General features: G+C 44.6%; 1 protein-coding gene across 6 annotated transcripts in view; it reads right to left on the reverse strand.

Moving 5' to 3' along the window:
- Window positions 1-26352, reverse strand: part of EPHB1 (EPH receptor B1) — a 436698-nt gene that overhangs the window by 106156 nt on the left and 304190 nt on the right. For all 6 annotated transcript variants that reach the window (XR_011031350.1, XM_068280414.1, XM_068280411.1 and 3 more), the window contains 2 exons: window positions 13203-13327; window positions 7553-7715 (listed from right to left, as the gene is read on the reverse strand). Coding sequence is in view for 5 of the 6 variants with exons in the window: in XM_068280414.1 (XP_068136515.1) it covers window positions 7553-7715; window positions 13203-13327 (288 nt within the window). In the remaining variant the exon portion in view is untranslated. The remainder of the gene's footprint in view (window positions 1-7552; window positions 7716-13202; window positions 13328-26352) is intronic.

Here is a 26352-nt window from a genome sequence, read left to right on the forward strand (position 1 = left end):
AAAAATGTCAGCCACTAGATGGCGATGTTTCGGGATAAAATCTGGCACATTGTCGTCTTCTTTAGATCGAAATGTAGGACAAGAGGTCCCATCCTTCACCGCTGCACCGGCCCTATCCTCCTCAGCTGTGCCACGTAATATAAATATGTGGGCACATATGGGCTATCACTAGGGGTGCTGTTGCTGGATCTAGTCCGGCACAGCGTTATCCTATACAGTTTAAAGTGTTGGACAAAGTGGCAAGGGGGCCAAGCTACAGTGTGCAAGATGGCATTGGCCCCACCCCCTCCCCTAATGTCAGCTCGCCTCCCTGCTATAGAGTGAAGAGACCTTCCAGATCACTGCTGCTGCTACATACCAGTAAAAAGTAACTACAGTGGGGATGTGGATGATCCTAAAGGGATTAGCCAAATGTATTTAGTAGGAGAAGCATACCAAAAAAAAGTTTATGATATGCAGTTGGTTTCAACCTCATATCCAATAGTTTAGACTATACTAAAAGGTATAACCGCAATCTGTGTATTCAATGGCGACACTGTGCGCAACCATGCAAGCAGGAAGTAACCTATCCGTGCTTGCATGGTTGCGCATGGAGCCGTCGTTGAACCCACACTGTTTGGAATACACAGATTGCGGTTATACCTTTTCCGGTTGACCTACAATTGATGTGTGTATATGGTGTGCCTCTGAGGAAGAGGCTTTTAGACCATGAAACACGTGTCAGGTTTTTTTATGTGATTTGGAACCTTGAGATTGTATCCATACTTCTTATCCGCAACTCTGAAGACTTGTTTGATTGAAGAAAAAATAGAGAATTTGTTCAGATAGAACCCCATTTTTTCTTGCCTGTTTGGAAACTGTATATTGTAGTATTTAGGGGTGGAACAGAACTATCCAAATGTATTGGTGCTATAGAACTCTACTACCTTGCCTAGGGCCCCATTACATCATACCGTAATCCATGTCTGACTACAAGCACTTGTGATCTGATAACAAATGCTGGCCCTTATTCAATTCGCTTTTTCTCTTAGGTGATATGTTCACCGCTTATCAATAAAATGAGTTTTAAGTTACCAGCCAACAAGAAAATACTCAGATTACTTTTGGCAGTACCCTTCTACTTACTTTTTGGTACTTTTTCTGTTGCAGAGTGCAAAAAAGTTATTTTAAACAAAAGATGAGAAATTATCTTCTAGGAGAAAACTTAGTAGAAAAAGTGAACAGAATAAAGGCCTTAGTTCAAACCAAGCTAAAAATCCTTCTATAGTAAAGAACCTGTTCTGTTTAACATCTAGAAAATAAAAAATATGACAATAAAAATGCAATATCCCTCCCATTTCCATGCAGATAATCTGTGAATAGTGGGTGTCGATCATTTTCAGAAGAGGTCTATGCTCATTCCTGACCTCTAGCCTCTCATACCAGCATATCATTATCAAGACGGAAATGAGGTGAAGAGAGAATCACCTCAGAGCTGCTTTAGTGCTCACTTGTCTGAGGGACTTGCCATGATAGGCAAAACATCTGGCAGTGCGGGGCTCAGAGTTCAGAAAGGTCTGCTATGAAAAGTGAAAGAGAAGGAAGTTCTGGAAGGGAAAACAGGGACAGGAAGGCCACATGACATGTACGGGAAGCGCAGTGACATGTGAGATTTAAGTACGGTATGTGGGAGACTATAAAATGTCATTGTTCCTCACAAAGCAACACCAGGCTGAAGTTATCACAAGACAAACACACCTTGCTACGCAGTTCAGGTCACAATTCTGGGCATCTATAGTCACTGGGGTCTTATGTACCTATTGTGAGCAAAGTTATTTTTTCAGCTGCATAAGGAAGAACAAATTCATAAAAAAGTGGAAGAACTGTTGCTAGGTTTTAACTGCATCCCAAAAAACTAAGTTTTACTAAATAAGCAGTGGTCTGCTTTTGTGTTTCAACCTATCTCACAACTGCTTGGAGAAAAGCTTTTTTCATTCTATTATTCTATTATTAATATATTCTATTATTAATTTAGTATTTATATAGCCCCAAAATCTTCCACACCACTGTACAGAATATATTGTCTTGTCACTAAACTGTCCCTCAGAAGGGCTCACAATCTAATCCCTACTATAGTCAGATGTCTATGCATGTATGGTGTAGTCCAGGGGTCCCCAAACGTTTTGGGTTGAGGGCCAGGTCAACATACTTCAGACCGCTGGTGGGCCGGAGTAAACATAAAATGATGTAGAAGTCTTTGCGGACCAGACAGTGAAGCATACCCAGGTGACAATCTGCAAGCCAATTGGACAGCAGTGTCACCTGATGTGGAATTTGATTGGAAACCAGCAAAATTTCTGCTTTCTGGCTTCCATGTGGATGGGGGGTGCTGCACTGCTATTCCATATGTGGACCACCAATATTTAAAGATGTAGCTGACTGCATTTATAAGCAATACATTTTCTGTGTGGGGGGCCGGTAAGAAAGCCTTAGGGGGCCACATTCGGCCCGCGGGCCTTAGTTTGAGGACCACTGGTGTAGTCTATATATTGTAGTCTAGGACCAATTTAGGGGGAAGCCAATTAACTTGGCTGTATGTTTTTGGGATGTGGGAAGAAACCGGAGTGCCCATGGGAAACCCATGCAGATATGGAGAGAACATACAAACTCTGTGCAGATAGTGCACTGGATGGAATTCGAACTAGGGACACAGAGCTGCAAGGCAAGAGTGCAAACCACTACTCCACTGTGCTGCCTAAATTATACTCTAAATCCACAAGTCAATCTGTGATTTTTGGTGTTGGACATTTTGCAGTGTGGTACTATACATTGCTACTATAGGGACTGGTGAAGGCGAATGGCAAATATCACTATTTTTGGGGGTCAGCTAGGTCAGGCTAGGGTTGGGAAGGGTTAGCAACAGAGTTCTGGTCAATGCAGGTTAAGTAAAAGTACTGGCTGAAGCTCATGTGATAAATTTGCATTACAGATCAATTACCATAATCAGGACCATTATGTCAGCAAAAAATGTAAAATAAATACATGGTGTACACTTTCATATAAGGAGTACGGATGTTAATAATCTGATTTCTATGAAGCTGTTACCAACTAGTTTTGAAGTTTTGGACTAGTCCATCTTCTCATGGGGGAGTCTGAAGTTTTCTATGCACAGGAATTCCTGCATCAGCCACTGTACATGGCCCTCCTGAGGATCATAACACCAGCTGGACTGGTGCTTCCATGTCGTCAGTCTGGGTAGCTGCAGAGGGCCCTCTAGTTTTTAGGGGCCCCCAAGCCAGGGACTCAAAACTCTCTTGTCAGTGCAGTATTAAAGGGACTGCAGTTATTTTTGCCCAAGGACTGTTTTCACCCAAAATCATTCCTGAGTGGCAGAGGGGATGAGGTTTAGCAAGAAGGTGCAGACTTTAGAAGGAGAGATGTTCCCCATACATTTATGAAGTGTCTTCTGACAGTGTAGTGGATAACACTCTTGCCTTGCAGTGCTGGGTCCCTGGCTCAAATCCCAGCCATTGCACTGAGTTTGTATGTTCTCCCTGTGCCTATGTGGGTTTCACACCAGGCACTCTCGTTTTCTACAACATCCCAAAAACATAAAGAAAAGTTAATGACAAGACTACAGTATATACTCTGTAAAAGTGCTGTGAAAGATGCCAGTGCTATATAAACACTAAATAATAATAATATTGTCACTTCATCTGCCCAATTCTTCCACTGATAAACCTTATAATGCACATATTTAACCACTTTACCTCCGCAGTGCTAAATTTCTCCGTCCCTCTGCGCACTGCTTCACCCCCAGGGACGGAGAAAGGCGTATGTTTCTGTTTACATGCCGGGAGTGGGCGGGGCAACACGCTCGCACACTCTAGCCAGCCCGCACAGCAGTTGACTAATTGGACATTAGGAACAAGTGTTCCTAAATCCAATTAGAGTCCCCGATTGATGTATGAAGGCTGCTTCAAAGAGAAGCAGTCTTCATAACAAACCGCCGGCACATTGTTATTGTGTCCGTGTGCGCGCGATCACGCGATCGCGCGTGCACACACCCACCCGCACAGCCCCTGCAGTCCAATGATTGGTTATTGGGGACCCCAGTCCCCAATAACCAATCATACCACATGACAAATAAATGAATGGAGACTGCCTCTGCTTGAGGCAGTCTTCATTCATAACAACAGTTGTAAACAAAGGTGCAGCGCGCGATCGCGCGCCCCCGCGCCGCGCGCGCACGTGCTCACCAGCTCCACAGTCCAATGATTGGTTTTGGGGACCCCAGTCCCCAATAACCAATCATATTGCCTAATAAATAAATGAATGAAGACTGCCTGGGAGGAGTGAAAAATGCTCTGGTTTTTAAAGGGGAAAACCCCTCAGTTGTGAAGTGGTTAAAGAAAACCTGAACTGAAATTAAAAGTCAAAATCAGCATACACAAGTCATACTTACCTTCCATGTAGTCTACTCCTCAGTGTCTTTCTCCTGTCTCGCGTCCTGTTTGTTCACTGTGATCAAGGGAATTTCCCGTCCTCCATTTTGAAAATGGCCATTACCCATAACAGCTTTCTGGTCAGCACACAGTTAAACTGTAACATCACCCACTTGAGCCATAGGGAAACATGGACATTACCTGGTACATCAGTTTTCCTCTCAGCTATAACTGACAGCAACTGATATTTTACTGACAGCAACTGATATATTTAAGATCTGACAAAATATTGTCAGAACTGGAAGGGATAATTGTCAGAAGAAAATGGTGAGCTTCTGAGAGGAACTGATGGCAAGGTAACTATGCAATGTTCATTTGAAGTTACCTCATGTGTTTATTTTAAATATTTTTACTCAGTACAGGTTCTCTTTAAAGAAAACCAGAAGTGAAAATAAACTTAAGAAATAATGAACTGTATGTGTAGTGAAGCTAAGAAATAGAACATCAGTAAGCAAAGAAAAGAGTCTCATATGGGTTTCCAGTACAGGAAAAGTTTAAAAACTTCAGTTATTATCTATACAAAAAGCTTCTCTGAGCTCTCCTACCCAACTGGGTTGAATACAGTCCTGCTTTCTGAAGTACTTAACAGCCAAGAATCAGTAAAAGACAGCTTGACATAAGGTTTTACCCGAGGAAAGTTCAAAGTGCCATTATTTCAGCTTTGTTTTATAGTGTAAACCAGAGACCTCCCTACCTAAAGATTTGATACTTACCCGGAGCTTCCTTCCGCCCCATAAACACGTGCGAGTCCCTCTCCATCCTCCTGCGGTCTGCCATTAACTGGGAGCTCCGCGCATGTGCAGAAGACCGAGACTGGACCCAACTGAGCCAATTACCGGGGCTGAACGCCAGACCGCAGGAAGATGGCGACGGAGTAACGCGTGGGGCGGGAGGAAGCCCCGGGTAAGTATCAAATGTTTAGGTAGCTAGGTCTCTGGTACAGTTTAAATATAGAGTGTGGTTTTAAAACTGCAACTATGACAGTACGATGCAATGTTAAAAAAAGCTATATAACTGAAAATAAAAATAAGAGACTCTTTTCTTTGCTACTAATGTTCTATTCATCATCTGTACTACACCACATACAATTCATTATATCATTTTTTTTTTTTTTTTTGCTTTAGGTTTGCTTTAATGCATCCTTTAAGACTGTCTTTATCTAAACCTCAGTCAGAGTCCCGTCCACTTTTTTTTAATCAGTTATCAAAACTGATAACCATTTAAACATGGACCCTCTACGCTTTGGCCAGAGATGAGTCTAAACTTTGATAATGACTCAGGCCAAGTCAAACTGGCAGAAAAGGTGTTAAACGATACAGATACTCAGCGTTCCTCTTGGCATCTCTGCCTACTTTCCTAATGCCCAGACTTGGTAAGGAAGAATGCCCAGCAGAGTTACACACACAGTGCCCCGTGCCAGTGTGGGCGGAATGTTTCCGCTTATGGAGGAGAGCCCTAGTCTCTGTCTGGCGGGGGTGCATGCGTTGGAATCTGATGATTTAACTCGAGGAGGAAAAGAATGAAACTAAAATAGATGAAACAGTCGTCTGACACAGTAAAAGTCATTTCCCAACGTAAAGGGTCACGTTAGCGGGAGCTCTTCAGTGCTGCACTAAAAGATCATGCATGTAAATACACTGTATGACTAGCGTGTGAAATAAGGTGTCTAAAACACTCAGAGCCAATGAGCCAGAAATAGTTTCAATAGCAATCTAATAACTGTTCCTATTTTACACTTCGTTGCGATCATCTAAATATGCCGTCATGTCAATCAATTCTTCACTCGGAATCTGACGGCTGAAAACAAGCAAATGACCCATACAGATTGCTCATTTCATTAACATGGGACGACATACGCTACATGCAATCGCACGGCCTCGCGAAGGAATGTTGCATATCATGTTTACAATATGAGAACAGCTCCTGGCTGCCTGTTGTTTGGACAATTTCAGAAGACAGAATGTCAGCTCCCTCGGGCCTCACAACTGCTGCCCTGTCAACTGCCTGACCTATTGCTGGTAATGAATTCTGCCTCTTGGGTCCTGAGGATCCATAACTGTATCAAATATCAGAAGCATGTGGGCAAGCATGGTACTCTGCTATTTAGTACTGTTATGCACACTCAGGAGACAATGGGTGTTACTAGTATGAAGTCAGGTTGTCAAGACGGCCTCTGCTATGAATCCTCATGAAAATGGTAGTCACCAGAGGGGGCCATAGGCTTGTCCAAGCCATGCAGCTGCACAGGGGCCCAATGTCCTCTAGGGTCCCATGCTGCTGCACCAGCTGGGGCACGAATAAACTGTAGGTTCTTCATTCTGTAACCCCCTCTTCCCATGTTTCTCCCTCCCTGTGTCACTCCCCTCCATGTAGCTGTTGGCTTTGTCCGCCACTGATAGTCACCTTAGATATCGAGGGACTTATTTGAATTTTAGCCATCTAGGCCTACTTTCCTGTGCCCCTCCCCCTCCCCATGCCTCATGTGTGCCTGTCCTTTCCATATACTCCAAGGTGGACCTGCCATAGAATTCAAGAACTGTGGTTCCTGGAGCACTTAATATGTGCTATTTTAGCAATTCTTAGCTTCAAGGCATCCCTTATAAAATTTTCATTAACAAATACCATATTTTTCCATTTTAATTTGAAGACAGCTAATCATTTTCAAAAGTGACAGAAGTCGAAATAGTAAATCTATGCTGCCTGCTCTCTCTTTATGGAGTACAGACTGCTTAGAAGCTTGCTACTCGTTTTCCACATCTGGACAAATGCATTTGTCTCCAGAAAAACTGAACACACCTACTGTATATTACTATAGCAATACTGTGGCAGCAGATTAAAATAAGGCCATCCATTCGTCTGTGCAATATTGGTAGCTGAACTGAACTGGTAGGATTTTGCCTTTTTAGTAATAGTGGAGTTTCTCTTTATAAGTTAATTTGGGACAATTTATTTAGAGTGATTTGTCTGTTGAGGCTGAAAAGGTTTTTTTTATTGATGAGCTGCAAAATAAGGTTTATTGAGTCAGCGTGATAGCAGTCAGCACATTACCAGGATTGCTTTCTACTTACCATCAGTCAGTGTTTGGAAGCACATTTTTCCGCTGTATTTCCCATAGCCCGCCACCGTGCGTGCTCTAACCTGCACCACATACACCACTCCCGCCTTCAGACCATCTATGCTGGCTGTATTGGTCTGGCTTCTTGCTATGGAAGAGTTGAATTCATTCTGATCCTATTGGCAACAAAAAGATAGGTATATAAATAACAAAGAAAAAATAGGAAACAAAATAAGGAATCTATATAAGCAGAAACACAGTAATGAATTCACAAAAGATAACTTTTTCGTTATCTTTAAAGGAACTGAAGTCCTATCCATTACTAGCTAGGCATGCAGAAAATTACCGTACTACTTGTTTAATTGTTTAAAAACAATGTACTTTTCTAGGTTCAAATACTGTTAACATGACCTTGAAGTAAATGTAAGCAACATAAACTTCCCATGAAAACTCTGAGACAAAATATTTCTAAGAGTGTCGGGAGGAAGTCTCTAAGTATCAGGAGTAAGTCCCCTCTCTTTGACCTGTCAGGCCCCTCTGTTGGTTCCTCAATGTGAAGGACCAGGAGGGCTAATAGGGATGCTCAGGTGCTCGGCCCTGTACACACAACCAGGGCTTCCCGCTGGTAACTCACAAAGAGGACTCAGCTCAATACCCAGGAGTGGGAGCAACTGGCTGTATATAGTTCCCTGCTTATGGCTGTGTGATGGATCTTCCTGATCTACAGAGACTTGTGTTTTTATGCTATTCGGGATTTTTTTAATTTAGCTTCCAAGTTTGGAGTTAACATTTTAAGCCCATGCAGAGTTATCTGTTGTTTTTATTTGCCCCACCCCCTTTTAGGTGGATTACCCTCTCAGGGGAACATTTTAGTTTACTCAAATTACAGTGATAACATTACCTAACGGAATACTAACTGGGAGGCCACCCTCTCATATGATCAAGCCTCTGTATCGCTGGGGCAGCCCGGTATCCTGGCACACCTCCTCCTATCACTGACTCCACCCCCCTCCCAATGTATCAATTGACAAGAGGCTTGGTTTCAACAAGCGACACACTGAGGCATGGCAATACTGGCAAATGTATGAGTCTGTAGGATGTGGCATGGGAGGGAGGTGGTGAAGGGGGGAGAAGAAATGAAATAGTAGTAACTGGAGGTAAAGTAGTTCTGAGTTGGGTGTCTGTCAGGACAGAGGGGGTCACACCCTGAAGATGAGGACCCCTGTAAATGAGTATGGGGTACAGTGTATGGTTAGTTGGAGGGAAGGGGTTAATTAGAAATAAAAAGTAAAAATGGCCTTCAAATAATATCAGTACATTTTGCACATTATGCTAGGTAAGTACAGTGCAATTTCCTGACAGATTTACTGTCTATTTCCATCTCATCTGATTTCCGATCAATTTTCCATAGAACTGAATGGAAAAATCGATCAGAAAATTGATCATAAATCAGATCGGACATGTTGGAAATAGTCTGACAGTAAATCTGTCAGAAAATTGCATCGTGTGGACTGAGCATAAATTAGGCTTACAATAGATACTGATGTGCCCTCTAGTGGCTACAAGCTATAAACTGCTTTGGCTTCTTAAATGGAACCTGAAGCAAGAGGTATGTGGAAGCTGCCATTTTTCTTTTCTCTTACGCAATACCAAATCCCTGGTTATCCTGCTGATCTGATCCTCTGTCTCTAGTTCTTTTAGCCATAGACCCTGAATAAGCATGCAGCAGATTATTATTAATGATTTATAAAGTGCCAACATATTCCGTGGCGCTGTACAAAGTGTTTCTGACATTAATGTCAGATCTGACAAGATTAGCTGCATGCTTGTCTCTGGTGTAATTCAGAAACTACTGCAGCCAAATAGATCCGCAGGGCTGCCAGGCAACTGGTGTTGTTTAAAAGGAAATAAATATGGCAGCCTCCTTATAATTCTCGCTTTAGGTTCCCTTTTACTTTACTGCATCTATGTCTACCATTTTATACTTCCAGCGTTGTCATTAATAACAATGGGGTGGCTCAGGCACACAGGGTCTGGGATAGCTGTCAAGAAAAGGTTATAGTCAGGCTAAGGAAGGGAAGATAAGGTTTGATGTAGGGGTAGGATTATGGTTAGCTTGGTGGCGGATTATAACCATTCTAAGTCACATGAATTCAGCAAAGCAGACTTGCTCTCGTTTAAAGAGAACCTAAGGTTGGGTTCTAAGAATGATATCTGCACACAGAGGCTGGGTCTGCCTATACTGCCCAGCCTCTGTTGCTATCTCAATCCCCCTGCGCTCTGCTATGCCCTCATAAATCACAGCCACGCTGTCGACACGCAGCAGGCTGTGTATACCTCTTTACTTTCACACTCGCCGCACCCCCGCCTCCTGCATAGCTCCAGTCCCCGCCCACGTTCCTTCCCTCTAATAAGCGGGGAGGGAAGGGACGCGGGCGGGGACTGGAGCTATGCAGGAGGCGGGGGTGCGGCGAGTGTGACAGTACATAGGTAAACACAGCCCGCTGCGACACGCTGCGTGTCGACAGTGCGGCTGTGATTTATGGGGGACAGCAGAGCGCAGGGGGATTGAGATAGCAACAGAAGCTGGGTAGTATAAGCAGATCCCGCCTCTGTGTGCAGATATCATTCTTAGAACCCCACCTCGGGTTCTCTTTAAGTACCCCTGAACTGAGAGGGATATGGAGGTTGCCATATTTATTTCCTTTTAAACAATGCCAGTTGCCTGGCATCCTGCTGATTTATTTGGCTGCAGTAGTGTCTGAATAGACCCTGTAGCAAGCATGCAGCTAATCTAGTCAGACTTCAGTCAGAGCCTCTGATTCGCATGCTTGTTCAGGGTCTATACCTAAAAGTATTAGAGGCAGAGGATCAGCAGGATAGCCAGGCAATTTGCATTATTTAAAAGGAAATACATATGTCAGCTTCCATATCCTTCTTGTATATACCTGTATCTCTCAGTGCCAAAATACAGTAATATACAGCTCACTTAAGCCCAGAATCTGTTACCTTCAAATGGACTGATGAAATCTACATATCTTTGTCACAAGTTACATGCAATTCCGGCATCCCTAATGATGATTACTGCAATAACAGAGCAGCAGAACTAGCCCTAATCACCAGTACTGTTCTTTCATCTAAATGCACAGTAATCGATATATTGTCTGGAAGCTGGGGAGATCAATAGATGACACATTGATCATCATGAATGAAAGATGGTGAGAAGGGTAATAGAATGGGATGCAAGTGACGTGGCGTGGAAATTCTGCACATCCTTGGGATTGTTATCACTGCCATACTTAGACCCAATATTTACAAGCTATGAGAGCAATCCCAATATTACTTGCTGTAAGCAAGAAGGGTGGGGGTTGGAAAGAAGGGAAGTGTACCTGAGGCAATATGTGACATGACAAGATAAACATGTATATGTACAGTGCAATACATATCAATAACAAGGCTGTTTTACTTGTTTGTATTATTTTCGTGCCAGAAAAAGTACATTTTTAGGCATAGAAGTGACAGCTTCTGTCTTGTTGGTACCTTGTTGGGAATATAGTAAACCTCACTGATAAGAAAATAGCAACATAGCATAACAGTTTTCCTGGCAGAATACAACTTCTGAGAGCAGAGGGAGATCAAATACATGAACTATTTACCTTTTTCTTACTCTGGGACATTTATTAGGCGGCTTCTGAGCAGAGGCAACAAAGAATTCAATCTATTTTGTAAATATTTAAATATAAAATAAAAGCATGGAATATCTAAAAACGTCATTTTTAGGAGTAGCAGGTTAAATACAATTGTTTATCTCTGGTTTATTTTCACTTCATGTTCACTTTAAGCATATTTGGCACAGCTTATTTAAAGTTTTGTTTTGTTTTTCTTTCTGTGGACTGAGCAGGTATTTTCCTGTTTAAGGCATCTGAGTAAACCCTCCCTAAAACTTTAACTTATGTTTTTAGCTTTTGAACACAAAATGAGACTGTGGGAGTCTAAGAAAATCCTATTTAGGATTAAAACGATCTATACAATTGTTTATCTGATGTATTTATCTTCAGTTCAGGTGTAGCAATAAAATCCACACTAGCAGCCCAGGCATCAGAAATTATGACAGAGTAGCAAGAAAAATGTTTAAAAACTGACCACTTGTGCCGTAATATCCAGCCACGCCCCCTTTTTTGAAAAACTGCCTCATAGGAGGCCTCATAGTAAGGCCTGAGAGGTACTCTGCTTCAACCTATACCACAGGGCCAGCCTATCTCAGGGAGGAGAGGTGAATAGAGAAGTAGTGCAGCACCAGCCACCGTTTGTTGCAGTCCAGAGCTGCCACAATTCTTTTCTTCTGCTTAATGAAGCAGTCAGCCATTGCTGCTTTAGATAAAACAGAGGAAGCCTCTGACACTCCAGGATTGTACTAAATCTGAGTGTAGGGCCTGTAAAAAAGTCACAATTCCATGAAATCCTCAGAAGTAGGCAAAAGCAACGGTCATTGGATGAGTTCCTTGTTAAATCCACACAAAGAAAAACACTGGGGTGAGCCATAGGATAACAAGGATTCTGTTAGTGCTAGTGAATATCTTGTTTAAATTTGTATTTTATACATATTTTTCTATAACTGTTGTTAGCGGGTAGCCTCAATTACCATGGCTCTCCGCTGCTCCTGCATTTCACTTTCAGCGAGATGCTGCAGCTACGTGTGTCTCAGCACAGAGCAGAGTTCAGGGAGGCGGGGGAGCAACAGGGGTGAGGCACAGCTGCCCAATGATAGCTCGGGAAGGGGCATTAGGAACGCCCCCAGTGGGCGTTTTTGCAGGTGTGCCTCTCCTGTAAGCAATGCCCCTTCCCCTCGAGACTGCCAACAAGGTGCAAGTTGGCAATTTCAGGGGCCGGCAGCGTGGTGTAGGAGGGGCAGAGAGCGGTGGTGGGGGGACACAGAGGAATGTCATGGACCAGGGAAGACTTTAATTTGTATGGGAAAGTCTATTTTGAAATGAGACTGCTTTGGATTACAAGCTTGTTTCCAGAACAAATTATGCTTGCAAACCGCGGTTCCACTGCACTGAGTAATTCAGGAAGTGTGACCTAATCGGAAATTCCTCAGCAAGCTGAAAAATGACCTGTGGATGATTTCCAGTCACTTATTCCTGTCTTTTATGCGGCACAGGCCAGGCCCAGCAGAAGATTGTGAGCAAGTAGCAGAATATTCAGCAGCAATCATCAAGGACATATATTTACCAGCCTTTCCTCCTCGATCCTCTACATACACTGCAGCCGCCTAATACCCTACAGGGGTCTCTGGTTGCTCAATGATTTCCCAGTTACTTCACCTGAAAGCACTTTAGCATAGAATTTCCCATTGGCTCCCGAGTTATCACATCTTCTTGCTCAACTAATGGGAGATCTATGAAGGCGATAAGCGCTGGCAGCGGCGGCCAAGTTTTACTTTACATTATTGAGTCAGTAAAGATTGTGCACTTTATGGCACACTAATGCAAGCAACTTCTATAATCATTATGGCTGTGAAGAGGGTGTTAATGGAGTGATGCTGTTTACTAGCAATCTCCCAGCCATTTATTTGCAAAGACCGCGGCAAAGAGCCACCATGCCGTAAGTGGACGTTTAAAGCGAATTCATATATTTATTATGAAATATATTGATGTCACCTTCTCATAAAATCGGATCTCGTAGTCCAGGATAATTCCGTTGGGCTGTTCCGGCTGAGGCCAAGACAGAGTGATGCTCCTCATAGTCGCTCGCACCTGGTGCATGATGGGAACTGTGGAGGGAGCTGGAAGGAGACAAAAGCAGAAAATACAGCGGAAGTTATTTAGTTGCCTTATTTATAAGATTGTCAGCCCTTGGGGATATTTACATCCCTCACCTAGGATCACGTCAGAATACAATGGGGTCATGGAAGGGTTTGTAAATTAGTAAATGGTGTGCAGTCATTAACATTTTATAGTTAAAAAAAAATAGCTTTTGCATTGAAGAAGTGTATATCATCTGGTGCATCAGAGAAAATTTTGGTCTGGATAGCAGTCCCGGGCTGAAAAAGGTTGCGTACCCCTGTTTTAAACAATAAAAAGAGCAGCAATAATAATACCGGTATGATGCTACCGTAATAATCCAATAATAATCCAAACATTTGTATAGCGCTTTTCTCCTGTCGGACTCAAAGCGCTCAAGAGCTGCAGCCACTGGGACGCGCTCAAGAGGCCACCCTGCAGTGTTAGGGAGTCTTGCCTTGAACTCCTTACTGAATAGGTACTTGACCTAGCCAGGATTCGAACCCTGGTCTCCCATGTCAAAGGCAGAGCCCTTAACCAGTACACTACAATGACCCTTTCCCGCAGTAAGACCTTGTATCAAGCTGTCTCTCACTGTTTCTAGGCTGTTTAAGTGCTCCAGTAAACAGGGCTGAGTTAGACCGAGTAAGTGGAATAGCTCAGGGAGGCTCTTTTGCATAGTTAACAACTAAAGTTTTTTTTTTTAACTCTTCCTGTACTAGAAAAGAACATGAGACTTTGTTCTTAGCTACTAATGTTTTAATGTTCTATTTCTTAGCTGTACTACAGATACAATTCATTACGTCATAAGTATATTTTCGCTTCAGGTTTGCTTTAAGCCATATAATTAATATTTCACTATTGTCAGTGCTTAATACCACTAGTATAATATCAGTAATTTTTACCGATACTTTACTAACACTTAACTCTGTTGTCACACGAGCTATTCCTCTACAGCTCCCTGACCAAACCCCTTTTCAAAAAATGTGCATATATTTACACCAAACCTTTTTTCATTCTTGCCCTCCCCCTACCAATGCCTAACCAACAAATCCCCCCACCCCGCCCCCCACCCGGGACTGGAGATTCTTGCATTGAGAGACTTATGCTAGGTACACACGATGCGTTTTTTGGTCGATTGTCCATCCAATCGATTTTTTATTTGATTTTCTGGTCGATTTCCTGCTCGATTCACTTATCTTTTCTTATCTATTTCCAGTCACTTCAATGAGAAATCAACCAGAAAAATGATCGAAAATAATATCGGACATGACGGAAAATATCTATTGAACCATCTATCTGCCGAAAAAACGTATGGTGTGTACCTAGCATAAGTCTCTCAATGCAAGAATCTCCAGTCTCGGGTGGGGGGCGGAGGGGGGGAGTTGGTTAGGCATTGGTAGGGGGAGGGCAAGAATGAAAAAAGGTTTGGTGTAAATACATTATGCTAGGTATACACCATGCAATTTTCTGGCAGATTTACCTGCCAGATTGACTATTTCCAACATGTCCGATCTGAATTTCGATCAATTTTTCAATTTCTTTTATCTTTTTTAATCGGTTTTTTGCAATAATTTTTTTTTATCGGTTTACATTCAGTTCTATGAAAATCGATCAAAAAACTATTGAAAAAAATCGATCAAAATTCAGATCGGAACATATTGGAAATAATCGATCTGGCAGGTAAATCTGCCAGTTAATTGTATGGGGTGTTCCTAGCATAAAGAACTTGATAAATTTTAAAATCCAGTTGGACTTGTAGTTCTTTAGGCACATTTGGAACTTTAAGGCAATTTGGGAATAACACCTAAGCCAGAATCTTAAAGGCACAAGAAACTAAAAAAAAATATTTTTGAAACCAAACATTTTGCATTTTTTCCTTTTTTTAAAGAGGAACTCCGTGTATGTTTGGTGGAATGAATGGCGGAACTAAACATTTGTGCTTGTCTCTCTTTTATTGATGGTATTTATACCCAATGGGGTTTATTGTGCAATATATTGCATTTTAATCAAATGTATCATTTTTTAGCGCTAATAATGTTTACCCATTTTGTATATAGTTTTTACTGTGCTGTGGGTCAGTCCCTCTCACTACATCTGTCACATGGCCTCCAAGGTACTCCTCTGGATGAGTACAAGTCACTCTATGCCTTGACAAGATTCTATTCAGCACTTAGCTGCCAAAGCTCTCTTGATTTGTCACTTGAGAACTACTGAACGTATTGTTATATACCCTCTGCTATGGTCTGGCAGAAAGTAACACTCCTCTGGGATGAAATCCAGAAGCTCACAAAAAAAAAAATCAATCTTACTAGAGAGAGGGAGATGGTTTTAACTGTATTGTAAATTAGGGATTAACTTCTAACTAGCAGCACAATAGACAGAGACTGTGTGCACAAATGTCTATCCATCCAGGTAATCCAGAATTCAAGTGTTAAGGGCCTGAGTGCACTAACGCTCGTGTGTCCACGTCTGTCCACTTTTGACATCTCTAAGATTAATGTGTTACTGAAAAGCAAACCGAAGCACGTTAGTGTGCTCAGACCCTAAAGGGTACCCAAAGTGACATGGTGAGATAGACGTGTATGTACAGTGCCTAGCACACAAATAACTATGTTATGTTCCTTTTCAGCTTTTTCTGCCTGAGAGAGTTAAACATCAGGTATGCAAACATAAGGTATGCAAGTGACAGTTGTTTCCAGTTGGGTTCTAGTCTGACTATAGCATAACCTTCACTAATAAGGCCCAACAGCCATAAAACTCTTTGCTGGAAGAAAAGGTCAATAGTTCATTTATTATCGTTTCTGGGACACTGACAGACTATATTAGTCATTCGAGGCAATACAACATTTAAGTGCACCCGAGGTGACATGTGACATGGTGAGATAAAAATGTGTACGTACAGTACAAAACCTATTAATAACTAGGCTGTATTTTTTAGCTGATATACAGAAAATAAAATTGTGGGATTCTAAAAAAAAACATTTTTAAGAGTAGGAGGACAGATGCAATTATAACAGTTTATTTTGAACTCTGGTTTCCTTTAACCTCTTAGGCGGTATGTCAGACACTGTGTCCGGCAAGAAAAGCGAGCTGAAAGCAGTCGTTTGCAGCGCTTCTGGCTGTGTCTCCCGCTCCCGTGTCTCTGCAAAACGTGAGAGAGAGCAGGACAAACAGGGGCAGAGGAGGACAAACGAGGGTCAGAAGGGAAAACACTAGGGGCAGAAGGGGACACACTTGGGGCAGAAAGGGAGACACTGGGAACAAAACGGGACACACTGGGGAAAGAAGGGGACATAATGGGGAAAGAAGAGGGGGTCACCCTGGGGACAGAAGGGGGGTCACACTGGGGACAGAAGAGGGGCACATTTTGGACAGAAGGGAACACAAAGGGGTCAGAATAGAACAAACTGGGGACAGAAGAGGACACACTGGAGACAGAAGAGAACACACTGGGGACAGAAAAGGACACACTGGGGACAGAAGAGGACACACTGGGGACAGAAGAGGACACACTGGGGACAGAAGAGAACACACTGGGGACAGAAGAGAACACACTGGGGACAGAAGAGAACACACTGGGGACAGAAAAGGACACACTGGGGACAGAAGAGAACACACTGGGGACAGAAAAGGACACACTGGGGACAGAAGAAGACACATTGGGGGCATGTATTATAAAAATTAATTGGACCACTTTGCACAGAAATCCAGCAGAAACTGAATGCCAGGGAGGTTAAAGTATCCTTGAACCTGGGTAAAATCTGTGAAATGACCTTTGTAGAAGTGTGCTGCTTCTGCTGCTCGTTATCGTCGATCGGCTACTACCCACATCAGTCACCCAAATCCCCATCTGGCCAACCAATTACCAACGATTAATACGTGGGTCTATCAGACACCTGCCCATCGCAGCGATTAATTGACCTGATTAATTGACCTGATCCATCTGTATCCCCTGTACTGTTTCCCTTGATTAGGAATCAAAGTTAAAGTATAGCAGTCCTAATAAATATAATGGTGACATCCAGTGCTGTCTATAAAGAGATTAGTACCTCTGGCCCTAGTGTTGATCCCATACCCACAATGTTTGGTAAACCCTTCATATGTAGATCTCTGTTCTCTCTAGCACTCCTGCTCCAGGTGAGACCTACATTTTTCCCTCTTTGCCGGTTAGCTTTACTTATACAAAATTCAGGTGCTATTTTTAAGTTTCTCTAGCATCTCGTAATAATTATTCCTCGATCCACAGCCAAAAAAAATGCTGTGTTTGATTTCGTGCAGAGTTGCGGTTTGCTGCTGGCTTTCATGCAGACCCTGCTGGGTGAAGCTGCCTCAAACTAAGTCTGTTTTAGTTTCAGACTGTGCATATTGCTGGAGTACAACACACACTAATCAGTGGAAGCACAGCAAAGAAATGTAGAGAACTTCATTTTAATAATCTTTTCAGCTCATTACAGCGGGAATGTGAGCCTCGGTAGAAACAGAAATTTGTTTGGTTTCTCAACAAGCTTAGATTTAAAGGGCAAGTCAATGCAACATGCATTTTTCAGCTGTAGGCGCGTACTGATGTTCTCACCGCCCGGTCAGCTCACCCTGCTGCCAATGCAATACTGGCCAGCGTTAAATACTTTCCCACCTCCTCACCTTAGCAACTCGGAGGGAGCAGTCATTTGAGGTCGAGCGATCCCGGAATTACCCGTGCGCGGGATATAGCATTACTGCTATAGCCACGCTGTCATCTGGTGCTACTTCGGCTGTAGGCAGTCGGTCATACATTATATCAGGTGCAACTTAGTTTATGTCTCATTAGCAATGCAACATGTACTTTCCATCTGTAGGCGGCTGGTCATACGTTACATCAAGTGCAACTTAGTTACCGTATGTCTCACTAGCTTTGATTGTGTGTAGCAGAGCTAATGAAATGTGTTGGTCATCAATTACGTAAGCTGCTGAAACCCCTAACATGGCAAACTGTCAGCCCTTCTGGCCCTCCCATCCAGCTCTGCTCAGCGGTCGTATATAGCTAGTGGTGCCTCCAGCAGAAGGTGGCTCAGATATCGGCTGATTTGTGGCAGGGCGATTAGTGTTAGGCACCGATGCAGGGTTGGTTAGGCATTGGTGTGGGTCGGTTAGAGTTAGGCATGGGGGGGAATTTGGTTTGAGTTAGTCATCGTGGGAGTCAGTTAGGGGCATCAGTGAGGAGTCAGTTAGGGTTAGGCATCGGTAGAGGGAGCTCCTCCCTCTACCGATACCTAACCCCTCACTGATGCCCCTAACCGACCCCCCCCCCCCCCCCGATGTCTAACTCTAACCAACTCCCCCCCACCCCCCATGCCCAACTCTAACTGTGCGAGAATAGAGTTAACCCTATTACCACTGCCTAATAGCCACTGCCCAATAGTAGAATATTGGTAATTTTACCAGAATTCTACTAACGGCTATTACCGATACCCCAATTTCCCTGGAGCCCTTTTTGCATGTACTGTATGCCCAAACAGTGGGCTAAGTTGTCACTGTTCAAATTGTCACCTTTTACAGTCTGACTGGAGAGCTGGCACCCAATGGGCTCTTGCAGTAGTTGTATACAGTTTTAATTGCACCAGAAACTTTCAAGTGCACAACTTCCTTTCAGAATGACAGCTGTGTGTCGGGCTATTCGCACAGAGGAAGGACCTAGCAACAGAAGAAGTAAAAGCCTCTGTACTGTAGAGTCACAGTTACACATTGCATCACGTAAAGTCATCAACTTCTATGGAATGGAGTTCTAATCAGCGGAGCCCCCGCTCTCCTCTGCATAATGCTTGATTTCCGGGGTCAGCTCTGTTTACCTCCCAACACGAGGTCTGTCTCTAGAGTGCAAGGCAAGAGGCAGAAAGCTGCCGCTTCTTCTGTTTACCCAGCTCTCCTCTAATCCGCCTTTTTTGTTTTCTATTCCCATCCTTTTGGAGAAGGATGTTAATTTCCTGAAATTAAGCACTTAACTTGATTGCTGTTTTGTTAATTGCAGGCTTCATAGCTATGGCACTGTTGCGTGGTTAGCATGGATAATGTAGAGAGGATCCGGGAAGCTTCAAACGACATGATCACTGCTTGCTTAAGCTATTATCCCATAAACCTCAGTGCTCAACACCTCAGCTACAACGCAGGCCTGGCTCTGGCATTACTTAACAATCAGACTCATAGTGTGAGAATCTGCTCAGCTGCCTGTGCAGACAGGCAGCGTTGTGACCACTGTTCACGTCTGCATTCTGCAGGTCTCTTTAACCTCCTTGCCGGTCTAAAAAATCCGGCAAGGAGGCAGCGGCGCACATTTTTTTAATTTTTTTTTTTTTTAAATCATGTAGCGAGCCAAGGGCTCGCTACATGATAGCCGCTAAGCGGCGGCATCCGCCCACCCACTCCGATCGCCTTCGGCGATCAGAGTATGCAGGGAATCCCGTTGAGAACGGGATTTCCTGCAGGGCTTCCCCGGTCGCCATGGCGACGGGGCGGGATGACGTCACCGACGTCATGGACGTCGGGACGTCATAGGGAATCCCGATCCGCCCCTCAACGCTGCCTGGCACTGATTGGCCAGGCAGCGCAGGGCTCTGGGGCGGGGGGGAGCGACTCGGCGCGGCGGATTGCGGCGGATCGGCGGCGAGCGGCGGCGATCGGAAGTTACAAGCAGCTAGCAAAGTGCTAGCTGCTTGTAACAAAAAAAAAATTATGCAAATCGGCCCAGCGGGGCCTGAGATATCCTCCTGCGCAGGTTACCCCGAGCTGAGCTCGGGATAACCGGCAAGGAGGTTAAGAGAGACTTTCTGTCAGTTCTGCAGCTTGTGTTGCTGAGGAATTTGCATACATTAGTCATGCAAATCCCTTACCTGCCTTCTTTTGATGACTGGCACTATAAAAGCATTCTGTTCCCAGAATGCTTTGCTGGACATTTCCCTTCCATGGTCGGTTCCTGATGGACACTGCTGGAGTGTCAGCCATTGCTATCTAGTATAGTTAATTCCTGGGGGTTGCTTTAGGCTCCCCTTCTAGCCCAGTCAGGTTGTATTATCTGTTTTGCCTGTTCCGTCTGTCTTGTGTTTGGATCGCACAAGCCCTAGCGTTAGCGGCTGTGGATCCTTCTGATTGAGTCTGGAGTGTAGGTTGGAACAGCGGTTGTTTCTGCCTACCTCATCTGTTCTGTCTCCTGGGATCGCCCTAGCGCTAGTGCTGGGGATCCTTCTGTTCTGTCTCCTGGGATCGCGCTAGCCACTTTTCGCTAGCGCTGGGGATCCTTCTGTTCTGTCTTCTGGGATCGCGCTAGCCACTTTTCGCTAGCGCTGGGGATCCTTCTGTTCTGCTACTCTGTCTCCTGGGATCGCGCTAGCTACTTTTCGCTAGCGCTGGGGATCCTTCTGTTCTGTCTTCTGGGATCGCGCTAGCCACTTTTAGCTAGCGCTGGGGATCCTTCTGTCGCTTGTCCCTGTTTTCGTGTGTCTGTCTTGTCTGCTGCGCTTGCTGGAGGCTCGGTGAGGTAACCGTTAAGCAAGCGCTCGCGTCCTCTGTTTCATGTTTGTCTGTTAATGGTTAGTTAGGCGTGCTTGTCTCTATTGTGCTTATCACGTGGAGACCGCGCATAACCGCGTGCACTGTTGCGAATGAGTGCGGTGTTCGCGGTTAGCTAGCGTTTGTTATTTTCCGTATTTCCTTATTGTATTATTTGCTGTGCCTTTGCTACTCTCGTGCTCCGCCTTGCTGTACCTTGTGTCACGTCTGGCGATCGCACCTCTAGCGATCGCGTTCCTGCTTCTTATCTGCTGTGGTGTGTGCACAGTCGCGGGTTGGCGACTAATTTTATGCACACACACACGATCTGTCTCTGTGCTCACTCTCAATCGCTTCTCTTGCGATTGCGTTTCTTCCCTTCGTACAATTCCTGTCTGGCGTGTGTGGTAGGGCAGAGGAGCTGTTCCTCTGCACTCCACAGCTCCACCTGCCGACAGGAATTTCCCCCTGCTGGTGCATAGCACCTAGCCTGGGTGTCCGCAATAATACGCTTGTGGAGGAAATCCGCCGCGTCAGCGCACGTCTGGTGCACTGACCACGGAGACGATTCCGCAATCGTTACAGAATGTCCAGCCCAACCAAAATTCCCAGGGCAGAGGGAACCTTCGGTTTGTTTCAGATGTCATTGCCTGAGGCAAAGGCATATGTGGATCCTATTATAGGTAGGATTGCACACTACATTAAAGCAGTTAAAAAGTCTGTCCTCGTTCCTGACCCCAACCCATATGGAGATTACCTAGATACTGGGTTGTTTGAACCGCCATTTGCCCCATGGGAGATTGGGGCCTTGTTGGAAGAGTTTGATTTCGATTGGAAAGCCTTTTGCGATTTTTATATCGCAAAGAGCGCGGATGACCTGAATGATTGTCTCGACTCTATGTACCTTTTGATCGATTCTGATGAATGTGATGAGTGTGATGTGGATCTGGTGATTTATGTGTGGCAGACTATTTTGGACGAATTGCACACACACCAACCAATTATTTCCAATAAAGAGACACCATTGTCACATGATTATTCCTGTCTTTCTGGGGTAAAGCAAGTGAGTTTGGACACTGTGCGACCTGAAATGAATGGGTGTGCCTCGACTGTGGACACCTGCGTGAATTCTGATGGAGTTTCTCCCGTTTGTTTAGAGGTTAAATCTGTGCGATCTGATGCCGGTTTCTCAGATGTTCCTGTCGATTGTGATCGGCGTGAGTGTGTCAGTTTTGTCAATGATTTGTGTGATCCCTTGTCATGTAAAAACAGATCTTCTTCTCTCAGTACTACTTTAAGATCCTCCATCTATGATCTTGCTATGGGGAAAATTCCCAAACTATGCAGTTTCAAGAGTAAAATTAATATGATTCTTCATGTTGTTGTCACAACTTCCCCTAACATGGTTCAGTATGAATGCTCAGACCTAGTCAGGTGTGAATGGGAGCCCCCGTTCCAGAAAAAACAGCTCGAAGCGTTGGCGTATGAATTGGAGAACGATTCAGAGTCGTTTTGTGAGTACTACATTGCCAGAAGTGAATCTGTCTTGAGAGCATGTATAAGTTATGCTTCCGCCTTAAGAGAAAAAAAGGGGTGTGAATTTGACTTTGTGAGTCCGCTGATTTGTATGTGGAAAATGATTCTGAATGAACTACGTGTACGTCATTCAGGTGACGTTTGTAAAGGTACATTGTCAGCTGGCGTTTCTGAGATCCAGCAATCCAGCTTGGAGACCTCAGAATCCCTGTCTTTGGAGTGTTCGGTTTCGCAACCTAAAGCGATTGTGGATTCGCAAATTTTGTGTTCTGTCTCCTCGGATTCGACATCGTTGGCCGAGTCTAAAAGTGAGACAGCACTTTGGTTTTGTGAACCTGATACTGAAGCACCTTTGCTCTGTCCAGAGAAGATGTCTCTGAGCCTGCCCTGTATCATGAATAAAGACATTATGTCCACTCGCATTGACATTTGCGAGTCTGATTCTGAAGTAAGTACTGACTCTCCACCCAGTAATCTGGATGAGTCAATATTACCTTGTTTAAAATCTCCTGCAGTGTCCCTAGAGGCTCGTCTAGGTATTGCAACCATTGTTACCTGTTTCTCTGCTATTTTGGAATTGCAGTCTGGTTTGACTGCTATGGAGGAATTTCCCTGCAGTGAAACGAAACTCAGAAAGCCAGAGTTAGTTTCACTAGATCAGCCTTTCTCAACCTTTTTACCCTGGAGGAACCCTGCAAATAGCTTTTGAATCTCAAGGAACCCCTGCAAACTATTTTTTGATCTCGAGGAACCCCTGCATTTATTTTGCAGGAGGCATGGTCTTTAAAAGTATGTGTGGCTGTTTATTTCACTACCCCCATTACACTGCCACTCATTATACTGTCTCCTAAGCCCCTAATTTAGTGCTTCTTGTTACAGTACCACCTATTATAGTGAGCTCCATTATACATCCCCACGATGGGGGAAAATGCCAAGGAACCCCTGCAGAGTACTCAAGGAACCCTGGGGTTCCAGGGAACCCTGGTTGAGAAAGCCTGCACTAGATATTTCTGTGTATCCCTGTCCTGATGATGAAATTCAGTCTCAGTTTATGGTGGAACCTTCCCTGGGACATCTGCCCGGTTCACAAAATAAAGTTCAAGCCTTGCCCTGTAACATGGATAGTTCAGAATCCTTCTTAGGAAACTTGAAAAAGGATGTTCCTGAGGTCCTGTCTGACCTCCTGGAGATCTCCGAGTTCCTCCCAAAGGGTGCAGAACTTGTAGGAGACGTCTCCTGCCCCCCAAGTCCTTCTGAGGTGTTGCCCACTTCAGTAGGCATTGCTGCCTTGCTGGCTACCTTTTCAGCTCTGATGGAGCTTCACGCCTGTGTAGTCAATGATGATATTATGGTCACAGAAATTTCTGAATTTGTATCCGAGTCTTCTTTTGAAAGTCCAGTGCCTGTGACCTTCACTCATGATGATTCTCTGCCCGGTACTAGTTTTGGTCTTGACGTGCCGGACTCTGAGGTTGGCAGTTCCCCGACATGTCCTGAGGTTTCTCCTGTGCTGGTGTACCCCAGTGTGCTCTGTGACCCAGAAAGCCCAAGTGTGCCTCGGTTACCAGCGTACTCAGATGCTTCCTCGGTGGAGACATGCTCTGATATGGCCTGCCTGCTTGCATGCCCAGAAGTGGTCCCTGAAAGTCTTGATCTTGATGGGTGTCCTCGTAATTCTGAATCCGGAATTGTCATTGGTTCCATGGGGGTTCTTGGTAATTCTCCATGTGAGCCTGGTGATTGTTCTACCCTCTTGGGATCTCTGTGGAGCTTCAAAAGGTTCTGGGAGATTCCGGGAGAGATTTTGCTTGGTACCCTGGATAAGATCAACGGTGGCTTTTGTGTTGTAAGGGACACTTCGAACAGGTATTGTGGCAGGTTTGGTATTTTTGGACGCTCCTTGGAAGGTGGTGGGTATTGTCTGGAGGGTGTCGATGGCTTCTTCTCTGGCGTTCACAGTCCTGATGGGTGTTACGCTGAGACTTGTAGTGCTGACGGGCATGTTTCGGTGGCTTCTGTTTCCGATGAGGGCGGTTTCGGGTGGACTGACTCTGGAATTGGACCTTGTCGGGCTGCCCCGACCTTCATGAGTCTTCTGTTAGAATGGTTTGGAGATATCAGTTTTGAGGGTCGTCTGGAATTCGACCCTAGAAGGGGGGGTACTGTGAGAATCTGCTCAGCTGCCTGTGCAGACAGGCAGCGTTGTGACCACTGTTCACGTCTGCATTCTGCAGGTCTCTTTAAGAGAGACTTTCTGTCAGTTCTGCAGCTTGTGTTGCTGAGGAATTTGCATACATTAGTCATGCAAATCCCTTACCTGCCTTCTTTTGATGACTGGCACTATAAAAGCATTCTGCTCCCAGAATGCTTTGCTGGACATTTCCCTTCCATGGTCTGTTCCTGATGGACACTGCTGGAGTGTCAGCCATTGCTATCTAGTATAGTTAATTCCTGGGGGTTGCTTTAGGCTCCCCTTCTAGCCCAGTCAGGTTGTATTATCTGTTTTGCCTGTTCCGTCTGTCTTGTGTTTGGATCGCACAAGCCCTAGCGTTAGCGGCTGTGGATCCTTCTGATTGAGTCTGGAGTGTAGGTTGGAACAGCGGTTGTTTCTGCCTACCTCATCTGTTCTGTCTCCTGGGATCGCCCTAGCGCTAGTGCTGGGGATCCTTCTGTTCTGTCTCCTGGGATCGCGCTAGCCACTTTTCGCTAGCGCTGGGGATCCTTCTGTTCTGTCTTCTGGGATCGCGCTAGCCACTTTTCGCTAGCGCTGGGGATCCTTCTGTTCTGCTACTCTGTCTCCTGGGATCGCGCTAGCTACTTTTCGCTAGCGCTGGGGATCCTTCTGTTCTGTCTTCTGGGATCGCGCTAGCCACTTTTAGCTAGCGCTGGGGATCCTTCTGTCGCTTGTCCCTGTTTTCGTGTGTCTGTCTTGTCTGCTGCGCTTGCTGGAGGCTCGGTGAGGTAACCGTTAAGCAAGCGCTCGCGTCCTCTGTTTCATGTTTGTCTGTTAATGGTTAGTTAGGCGTGCTTGTCTCTATTGTGCTTATCACGTGGAGACCGCGCATAACCGCGTGCACTGTTGCGAATGAGTGCGGTGTTCGCGGTTAGCTAGCGTTTGTTATTTTCCGTATTTCCTTATTGTATTATTTGCTGTGCCTTTGCTACTCTCGTGCTCCGCCTTGCTGTACCTTGTGTCACGTCTGGCGATCGCACCTCTCGCGATCGCGTTCCTGCTTCTTATCTGCTGTGGTGTGTGCACAGTCGCGGGTTGGCGACTAATTTTATGCACACACACACGATCTGTCTCTGTGCTCACTCTCAATCGCTTCTCTTGCGATTGCGTTTCTTCCCTTCGTACAATTCCTGTCTGGCGTGTGTGGTAGGGCAGAGGAGCTGTTCCTCTGCACTCCACAGCTCCACCTGCCGACAGGAATTTCCCCCTGCTGGTGCATAGCACCTAGCCTGGGTGTCCGCAATAATACGCTTGTGGAGGAAATCCGCCGCGTCAGCGCACGTCTGGTGCACTGACCACGGAGACGATTCCGCAATCGTTACACATAGCTAGTCAAAATCCAGCTTACAAACAAGTACACAATGCGAGGGTACAGGTTGTTCTGCGCTACACAGCTTGTCTGGTAATGAAACGTCACAAACCAGGATATAATCTGTGTACATTACAAGAATGGGCTTGAAAGACACAAATGGAGAAGTGATGGAGAGCCCTTGATAGTGTAGAGTAAAATGTTTAAAAACGTTTTAAAAAGGGAGTTAGTGGTGGACTTACCTCCCCAAGTAGACTCAAAATAGTTTTTTCATAATAATAATTTTCAGTAGAAAAATTATGTTATTCGTAATTCCAAAATGCAACACGTTTACCGGGTCTATACCCGCTTCATCAGGCTTTAGTAGGAGCAACTGTTAAATAATTCTGAGCTGGCAAGCACCTCTGTGTCCAGACAGGTCCCTTAAA

The sequence above is a fragment of the Hyperolius riggenbachi genome, chromosome 4 (assembly GCF_040937935.1).
Source record: "Hyperolius riggenbachi isolate aHypRig1 chromosome 4, aHypRig1.pri, whole genome shotgun sequence".
Classification (NCBI taxonomy): Eukaryota; Metazoa; Chordata; class Amphibia; order Anura; family Hyperoliidae; genus Hyperolius; species Hyperolius riggenbachi.